General features: G+C 28.9%; 2 protein-coding genes across 2 annotated transcripts; one reads left to right on the top strand and one right to left on the bottom strand.

Moving 5' to 3' along the window:
- Positions 1 to 1,896: 1,896 nt before the first annotated feature.
- LOC100745034 (glutamic acid-rich protein-like) lies at positions 1,897 to 4,973 on the top strand. The gene is made up of 6 exons (XM_033324215.1): positions 1,897 to 1,950; positions 2,334 to 2,589; positions 2,993 to 3,338; positions 4,126 to 4,425; positions 4,574 to 4,674; positions 4,747 to 4,973. Exons 1-6 carry the CDS (start codon positions 1,897 to 1,899, stop codon positions 4,881 to 4,883), a joined length of 1,194 nt encoding a protein of 397 aa, XP_033180106.1. The 3' UTR covers positions 4,884 to 4,973.
- A 1,869-nt stretch (positions 4,974 to 6,842) lies between these two features.
- On the bottom strand, positions 6,843 to 9,550 carry LOC100744913 (leucine-rich repeat protein SHOC-2). Its single transcript, XM_003494179.4, has 4 exons — positions 8,021 to 9,550; positions 7,711 to 7,883; positions 7,524 to 7,591; positions 6,843 to 7,292 (listed from the first exon to the last, which is right to left on the bottom strand). Exons 1-4 carry the CDS (start codon positions 9,332 to 9,334, stop codon positions 7,111 to 7,113), a joined length of 1,737 nt encoding a protein of 578 aa, XP_003494227.1. The 5' UTR covers positions 9,335 to 9,550; the 3' UTR covers positions 6,843 to 7,110.
- Between the last annotated feature and the right edge of the window lie 761 nt (positions 9,551 to 10,311).

Genomic DNA, 10,311 nt, shown 5'->3' with positions numbered 1-10,311 from the left:
AAAAATATTTTATACGTATGAGATATATGTTGGGATTGTAATTAATTACATTTAAAAATAGGAGTTACTATTATAATATTTCTACTCCTTGGAAAAATGTATAAAAAGGTATACAGGGTATAGCGTTAATTCGCGAATGTAATATTTACTTACTATTAGAATCTAAGGACACAAGTTTCACGCACTCTTCGGGCTTCAAATTTGACGCTAACAGCTGCAATTCTGGCACATCAACCTCGGTAATGATCTTTGCGAAGTAAAAAACAATACATTGTAGTTTTTGACGATCTCAACTGTGTTTGTACATCGTCCTGTATCATAATTGAAGAGTGGGAGTAAAAAAGGGTGTAAGTGCCATTTGAAAAAAAATTTTTTCTCTCCTTAAAAAGCTCAGTAAATATGAAGAGAAACGTTATCGCCATAATTCGTTTTTAGCATTTCGTATACGTTGCACGGTCGGTTTCTTAAATTAGATTGTAAGATGCCATGTGCCAACGAGCTGCTTCCTCGTGCTTGAACGTATAAGCATTGCGTCTTTGATTCCGAAAAGACGTTATTATTATTTTCATCACTCGTCGCGGGTACTGGCGATCGTAGCCTTTTTAAGGGAGCTACACGATGGACTTACATTCCTTCTTAAAAAATAAACTTCCTTTTGTTGTTAATTAACAGATGTTTGAAATATTAAAATAGAAATATCGTAAAGTTATACAAAATAGAATAGTATATGTGATAAATAAGTTCTGCTATATTTTGTTAACAAGTAACATTTTGGCAAGCAAGACGTTGTTTTCCACAAAATTTTTGTCGTGGGACTTACGGCCTTATTGACTTTCACTCTTCGATCATTGTTTAAGACAAAATTGTCATATTGATTCGTTTAAGAATAATTATAACAGACAACGAACGATTTGCAGCATTTTAATTCTTTGATGAATATTTGGGAAAATGTTCTTCTTGGATTAACGGCGATAATGAGATCGAAAGACGATCAGATTGTATAATTCGATCGATCGATTTAATTATGCTTTACGTAACAATTATTTTCACATCAACAAAACGAAGATATGAATTTATAAAATTACAAAGTTATTTTTTCATTTCAATTAGAATTTTTGTTTGAGTTATAACATGTCTTATTTGAACAATTTACATGAAATGTAACATACCTGAAGAAAGGAACAAGTAAGGTTGAGCAGAAGAAGAAACAGTGCATCTTTCAATACGTTTCTTAAATTCATCGAGAGTTTCGACGAATTAACACGGTTTCGTTACATGCTTTACGTTAATTCATTACAGTCTCCGGAAAAGTAATATCGATTGTATGATTTTTATGTTCAAGTCAAATCTTCTCAATATTCTGTAATAAGTAGAATTGATTGGTTAAGATAGCAGAAGGTGTGAGAAATAGCATTATCAAAGAACGAGGCAACACTGATGTAATAAAAGGGATGGAACCTTAGAAATGATATTTCTTTTAACAGACTATTCAACATAACTGACAATTCTATTTAGTAAAAGAGTGGTGCAGAATTGTCCTTAGTTTATTAACTATACAAGAACAGCGACACAGAACAAACAGAATACTCTGAAATATTTTTTACATCCAACTTCATGTTTCAAGTTAATGTGTCTCACAAACGCTCATACGTGTGCCATGAATATAGTGTTTAACGTTGCACGATTAAATAATTTGTCAAAGAGATCATCTTTCGAATTGATCCATTAAAACATTTGGAGCTGAAGAAAGATGCCATAGTCGCTTCGTAATCGATAGCATTGAAACGACTGTCGATTATGGATCTGTCGAAAAAAAAAGAAAAAAATATTTTCATTTGCTGACAGCAAAATGTAATTCACCGATTCATAGTGGATTTCACCTATGTTCATTTTACAATGAAACTTGTATGCTCGATTTACATTTTGATTGTGGTTTTAGCGGAGAATAAGGTGAGCATCTACGTAGAAGGAATTTGAAGGGTTTTGGAAGATTTAGTACAAATCAATATCTTATCTTATCATACAATGGAACGCGTTGACGATACACTGATAAAACAGTGTGAAGATAATCAAATGATTTTTCAACTGCACGATATCATGTTCGTGTCCTTTAAGAAATTTGCTTTTCTTAGAAGTCCAATATGTAATCTTCCCGATATTAGTTCTCTATTCTTATAAAAGCGTGCAAATCTTTTGGAAAAGAGAACAAATATATTAGCAAAATATTAATTCGAAATATTCGATAGTTTCCTTAGAAAGACTACTATAAAAATTACTTGCTTTTGAAATGCTTTTGTAATAAATATCCTTTAAAACGAGAAGGTGTAAGATAGATAATATTGTTTTACAAGGACAAATTTTTGGTTCGATGTATCGCCAATATAAAAGAAAACGAGCTCGTCTACCTGTCACAGAAATTAAATCCCTTAGAATGTTTGCAACTTATACAAGCTATATACGAAATAACTCCAGTAAGAGCGGAACGTAACGTGAGAAAACACGAGATTCAACGTGAAGACTTAAGTCGTATGCCAATTACGTCGAAGGAATGTCTTCTTGACCTTGAACAATGGGACAATGTTTTTCCAAGTAAAACATAATAAATGGAATTAACTTAAATAATTAACCGATAAAGAATCTGTTATTAAACCGCTATTTTTATTGTATATTATTTGTTATGTGCATATCGTATGAAACTGTTTTATTCAATATATTTTTTATATTAAAGAAGCGCGGATATGATCCTCTCAGTTTCTATACAATATAAATCATATTTCTTTAAGTTTGATTACATTCGTGAAAAATATAATTAATCATCCTTCATAGTATAATAACGAAGATTTTAGATATTTAAATTTGAATAATGAATGATGAAACGATAAATAATTTAAATTACGATATACGCATAATGTTAATACTTTGCTTAAATTTTAAAGAATTCTTAAAAATAAAGTTTAAAAGGAAACGACATAGACAATGAAATTTTTCGTAGCAAATATGATACCTAATGGACGGGCGGCAATGGAAATGACGCTAAGATGGTTAGGACGACCCGATCTGGCAAAGTATGTGAGAGAAAATCCCAGATTGACTAAATCCCTGAACACAGGGGATTACGATACAGCAGATACGTTAGGATTTCTAGGACACAGATTGTCGCGAAGGCATACTTCGGAAATGGACAAAAATTTACGCGATCATGCAAAGAGGAAGAAAAAGAAAAAGAAAAAGAGAAAGAAAAAGAAAAAACGCGTGCGTCATGCACATAAAGAATGCGATCGAAATACACAAAATAAAAGAGTTCAAAAGGGAATGGTAGCAGCAGCACATACTGCGCTGTAAGAATTTTCAATTTAATTGTCTTTCTTTAGAATGATTAACCATATAATAAAATAATTGCCAACTATAATTCAGGAAACTACCTTACTTACTCAAGCCAACAAAATTAATACAATCATTGGCAACAATTTTCTGTCGAGAACTTTTAATTAGTTTCTACTTTCAATCTATTATTTTGCAGTTAAATATATTTCGAACGTAATAAATGTTGTTCAAGCTTGTAATTTTCATTCCTTTTAGCGAGGAGAACCATAAATTAAAAAAGAAAGAAAATCATCGCTCAAAGAAGACTAATTCCATCGCGCACACATCGGTCTGGTGTTTACTTTTGTTCATTCTATTCTTTATTATCATTTGCCTTGTCGCTGTCTACATCTATTACAAGCGAAATGTTCCGAAGGCACGCGGTACGCGATTCAAGTAATTATCGTAGAGAAACCTAAGCGTAATCTGATCGTACATTTTTGTCAACGTACATATTTTCCTTTATTATCAGGTTGGTCATTTCCTGATCTAACTGCAACTGCAGCAATTTACTTTGTATGTTCTTTTAATTTCGATGTACAAAACTTGTTAATCATTCTTGTATCGATACAATAATCAATTGAAACGAATTAATTTTAGAAAAAGCATACCTATATCTATACCAATCTCATTAAAACATAGAGATAGTTCTACAAAATAAATAATTCTACATAATGCCAGAAATTGATTTAATGTGTGATATTCGGTTAATTTCAGTATGGTATTTTATAAATTCCTTTTATTTGTATATCCGGAATTCAGGTACATCTGGGACGAAAATAAAAAGGATAAGGATACTTTCACTGATTGCTTGGAATGGAACGACGAAGACGTATGTGCTTGTTCGGATATTGAGGAAGCTTGCACAGGAAAATGTGAAATATATGATCGAAATTATCAAACACATTACGTAGCGGATCATCGAATTTGTACCGACGATTCTATCAAAAGTGTGAGTTGTGTGCATGCACCGAAGAAGGAAGAAAAGAAAAGACAACGGTTCAGCTTCTTTCAGAGAAGCTGTCAAAAAAAGGAAAAGGATCAGGAAAATCGGGATAGGAAGTGCGTAAAAAGGAGGAATCCTGGTACGATAGAATTTGAATATAAGCAGGATGCATCACGATCGTTTATCCTAATAATCTTACTTAAAATAACGTGATGCATCTTGTTATAGAGTTATTAGTAACAATTCCTTTCATTCTGAATCAAGGAAAATTTTGGAGAACGTAGCCGAGAAAAAATGTGAAAAAATACCGCAAATTGTTCAAAAGGATCAATGTAAATGCTGTAGATGTACCTTGAATTCTAAAGGTAAATAGAATACGATTTTTATATTTAAACTTGTATTATGTATATTGCTATATTCAAGTTACGTGTGTACAGACAGAATATTACGTGAGAAGAGAGAAATACGCAAGTGGAAAGCAAGGAGAAAGAAGGAAGAAAAGAGAAGGAAGAAAGAAGAATCAAAGAGAGCAAAACAACTCGCAAATGTATGTTTCAAAGAGACATGTAAATAAATTACTATTGCATTTGTTATTTGAGTGCTTTAAATATTACTTAAGAACAAATATTTAAAATAGTCGAGGGGAAAAAAGAAAGAAATAAGAAAATTTATTAGAGGAACGTCATAGAAATATTAAATTTCGATTAAATACTCTATAAAAATTAATAAAAGTAAAAATTTAATATTACTTTAGTATTGCGCTAATATATTTTATTCCGATATTAATACTATTATATAATGTGTATTATTGCAGAAGTTAAACTATGTATAAATAATAGTCTATTAATCGTTAATCAGTTTCTGAAATTCTTTTTTGTTTTTAATTGTCTTATGTTCAACAAATGTAATATATACATATATTTTTGTATATATAATCATTTTAGATTTTAATTGCTATGAAAGAAATACTGAAATCCCGCGTTTATATCGAGTATCGTATGATACCTTTTGAAGTCGAGAATATCGATCTTTCGATTATCGAAGGCGAATTCGCGCGCATTTCTACACATCACTTCTGTAGTTCGTCTTTTTAGTAGTGAGTTCGTTACGTTATAAAATACCGTTCTGTGTAAAAAAGATTGTGATATTGCTGGTTACTATCGTCTTTACCAAAAATACTGTAGCATATAGCATCTATATAGGTAAGAGATAAAATTAAATTTTCTTAAAGAACGATAAGAGATAATATATTTAGTACTGTAAAACTGTAAATCAAACTTTACTTTTCATGCGATGTGGAGCATTTGTAAATGCACATTTAATATTTTAATTAATTATTCATAACATTTTGAAGAGAAATAGGCACTAATTAGATAATTTCATTATTAAGTCATTTCAAATAATTTAGACATGATATATTCAGAAAAATTGATTTCGAATTTTTTTAAATAAATTTCATTACAAATTACGGTTGGTGAGCAAATACATTATGAAAAATAAATGTATTTTGCAAGAAATGCATTCGTTATTAGTTTACATACACATGTTTCTCATTTCCTTTATTTTATTTTCAATATTAGGCAATATCATGGTTTGTACATTATATTTTTTGTATAGTAGCAAATTTAATTTTTAGACATGTATTTAGAGCTCTTTGTTTTATACACTTGTTTAGAAAAATTTCTGGTTATAAAAATTCGGTCATAAAATATATCATTTATAATCTTTTAACTATGCGATAATAAAGTTAGATATATTTTAATATTGACATCGAAACTATTTACAAAGAAATAAATGCTTATTAACATTAAGCTCTATACTGCATATATCAATATATGAGTAGAATATATCTGTTATTAGAATTGAAAATAATACTGCACAATGTAGGAACTGTATTGAACAATGTACTGTACTATATTGTACTGTACTGAAGGAAAATTGTATATCTTAGAAACTAAACAAAAACAAGAATAATACATATGAATTGCATATTAGTAACTAATATTTGGTAACATTAAATGCCTTTCAAAAAACTGATTATTTTATGTTAATGGATAAGTTTATAAGAATAGATAAAAATTACTCACTGATCTCTATTTCTACAAGTTATGTATGTTGCATTGTGAAACGTAATTAGAAATAAAAATATTTTTCAATTTCTCTCGCAAGTATACATACTTATTTAAAAATTGCAGTGTGATTGTTATTATTATTATCTTTCTTAAATCAAATATCATGAAATTAAATGTTAGTTCGTTCAAATTACATTAACTATTTTCTTATATTTGAACTTTCGTGTTTAAATTCAAATCAATTTGATTGATTAAAAATAGTTATAAAATTATTTATTCAAATAAACTTATTTTTTAATTAGCAAAAATTATTGTTTATTAATTACGGAATTAATTCTGTAAAATTGCATGAAAATGTAATTTTGTGAATTATTGCAATTATATAAAAATGCAATTTAATTAATTATTTACTCAGTCTAGAGATCTCAGTAACAGCCTCATTTGTTTTTCTGTAATTGAAATAAGATTATGCAAGTAATTAAATGATGAAACATAAGAATAAAGAAAGTCAATGACTCAATTACTAAAATTTCTTTCTTCTCACAGTAAGCTATTTAACACTTTGGAAGTATCCTCTATGACAGGGTTATCCTGTTAAAAATATTTAACTTAGAAGATATTTAATTATTCTGTACTCTCTTAATTTAAAATATGTCATTTAGAAACGTATAATTTAAAAAGGACTTAAAAGTATAATCGTCAAATCAGATGCTGTTTCACTATTTTAATTCAGGCATCTTCGAATTGACCTTCCTCATAGCTTGATTGCCTAACTATAGCTCCACATTCTAACATCTTGCTAACTCGTGTCTGAACTCTGCTTTCGTGAAAGTCCGCAGGACGATATATTTCTTGATATGGTTGATAAAACGTCAACGGGGGATAATATCGTTTCTTTGGTTTTCTACATTCTGAAAATAAGATATATCACTAATTTATATAATCTTTAGTCTCTTTGACACATGATTTATTCACGATATATAAATTTTTCATAAATTAATGAAAATGAAGTATACTTCTTTAAATGAAATTTCATACGTGTCTTAAAATGCATTCGGTTTAACAATCGATACATCCATACAATTTTAATTAAATTCTTATCATGCAAAAAGAATTATTAAGTTCATATAATTTTGTTTTACCGTGGGGATCAAATTCGTCAGCCGAATCTTCCGAAACATACCAACGTTTAGTATATATATCGTCTACTCTGAAATAAAAATAATATTTTAGTAGAAAGAAGATTCAATGTAATAATGTATGATTTATATGTTACTCAATAATTCACATATATAGCTAAGATTTCTGCAAATATTATTTTTAACTTACGAGTTCCAAGAACATTCTGAATTACTATCAGAAGAGCTCGGCAATGGGAAGGTGTTTGAATTATCCACAAATATTTTCAATTTGTGTGCGCTGCGGGATCTACTACCAAGTATGGAATCCATCCAATAATTTCTTAAAACTGCTCTCATATTTTTGTAGCGAGGAAACCTAGGCTGCTATTGATTAAATTCATTAATATAGAAAACCCATAGTAATTTTTTGAAAATAAGTGAAGTCAACTGTTGAATTGATTTTAAATGAAATCTGGCTTCGTTTCACCTACAAAATTGTGTTTCTTTTATACTCTTACCAGTATATGTTCAGTTGAGAAGTAATTTTGTTCTAGATCCATTCCTTTCAAATTTCGAAAGAACAGTACTACTATTGGTAATACTTCAAATTCATTATTGTACAGATCTATATATTCCAGATTGTACAATGATTTCATACTCAAAGGTAATTTAACCAATTGATTATGACATAGCTTTAACTCTCTTAGGGATGTTAATTTTCCAAAATTCTTAGGAAGAGTTTTCAAGTGGTTGTTGTCTATTATTAATGTAATCAAATTCTTCAAAGTACAAATTTCTTTAGGTAAAAAGAAAATATTATTACAGCTTAAGTTTAAGTTAATTAGATTAAAAAATTTGTTTATTGTTTTGGGTACTTGTGGAAGCCCTGTGCTCTGTATGTCAAGTACTTTAAGACTACACAGACTTTCTTTTTTATTAATGGGTATAGTTGGGAAATAATTTTGGTAAAGCACTTTTGTATTTCCAAGTACTAACTCTTCAAGATTTATCATTCCAGCGATTATGAATTCAACAATCTTGCTATTGAGATCGCACTGTTTCATAAATAATTTTTTAACATAGCATCTGGATGTCCTCGTTGGCCGATGGAACGTTTTAAACCTTGTTTTATTCAGTGACACCGTTTCAAGCTTCTTGTAGCCGGAGCACAATATCCAGTTTGGAAATGAGGGACAGATATCATTTTCTTCTGCATAAAATGTGGTTAAATTAGTACTCTTGGGATAGACATCTAAGTTTACATAATTATTTTGTGAGAACTCAAGGATTTGCAAACTTTCCATTCCTCTGGCTATACAATTTGGAATCTTTTTAAATTTATTGGTGCTGAGATGACAAACTTTTAACTGATTTAATTTTGCATATGAATTTGGAAGATCCTTTAATTGATTTACACTTAAAGATAAAGTCTCTAATTTTGATAAATTTCCTAAATTACATGGAACATATTTGATTTTATTTCCAGAAGCCCATAATTTCTCGAGATTACACAATTCACAAATTACATTTGGGAGTGTTGAAAATTGATTACTATTTAAATTTAAAGATACCAGACTCTTTAGCATGTTAAGAGATTTTGGTAAACCACGAAGGCGACTATTGCTCAAATCTAGATCAACAAGTTTTGATACGTATTCAATAAATCCGTTAGGAAGACTGTGTAAGCTGTTTTGTGAGAAAGATACATTTTCAATAATTTCTTTTCCTGTCATATTTGTGATTTGATTATTAGTTTCTTGAGCCGATGATGTTTTTAATTCATCGTCAGAAGACGTTTCATTTGCTGCAGCACTGTCTTTTGACAAATCCATTGAGTCCACTGTTTCTGTATTACCTCTAACAAACAATTCAAAATAATATTTTATGTATTTTATATTTATTGTGAACTGTAAACTTTATGTAAAATTATATTATTTACACTATATCTTTGTTACATAAAATTCAGTTAAAACATTTTAACAGGTCAAAATAAAGGTCAAGTGATGCGTATACAGAATTCTATAAGAAAGATATTAGGTTTTTATATATCAACATTTACCTTAACTTAATAGCTAAGTACCTAGTAATATTTCATTTAATTTTAATTCCTAACTGATGTTTCACATAAAAAAGGACACTAATAAACCGAAAATTATAATATACTAAATTGGTTAAGATAGAAGAAGGAACAGATTTTTGTTATATTCAATATAAATATAACCTAATAGAAAGTAACACTTTCAATTACAAGTCTATATAGATTTCATGTTAATATTTTCAAAAGGATTTATTACTATTTAGATACTAATTAAAGCTTGTAATTAAAAAATAAATACTGAAATACCGAACTCAAAAAAATGTTGTTAGGAAGTTTACGAAATTACTAGTCAACAGTAAACAATATAACACGTTTTCACCATTAATTTCTACATATGTCAGGTTAATCACATAGATTACACAGAAAGGTTATTCAAAATTGAATTAACGATCATTTTTGTCATATTAGATAATATTTACGAATAACACACAGTTTTTTAAAAAGCATATGAATTCATTTCGCAAAAGTGTATAAATTTTATAAATGAGATATTAAACTCAAATATAATTTAAAACGATTAAATTGTAATGCTAAAAATAAAAACCAATATATGTATTTATATTGATATAAAATTTTATATTTCTGAATAAAAAGGCTACAAAATAAAAAGACATTTTTTTACGTAAAACAGGGCTTGCAGAGGCCAGCTCATTTTATTTAGGAGGCTTATATTTCTGTTTTGTACACAATGTATACGTATATATATATATG

This window comes from Bombus impatiens, unplaced genomic scaffold (assembly GCF_000188095.3).
Source record: "Bombus impatiens unplaced genomic scaffold, BIMP_2.2 scf_1707, whole genome shotgun sequence".
NCBI classification, from domain to species: domain Eukaryota; kingdom Metazoa; phylum Arthropoda; class Insecta; order Hymenoptera; family Apidae; genus Bombus; species Bombus impatiens.
The sequence above is the reverse complement of the archived record's forward strand: the minus strand, read 5'-3'. Positions and strand labels throughout refer to the sequence as shown.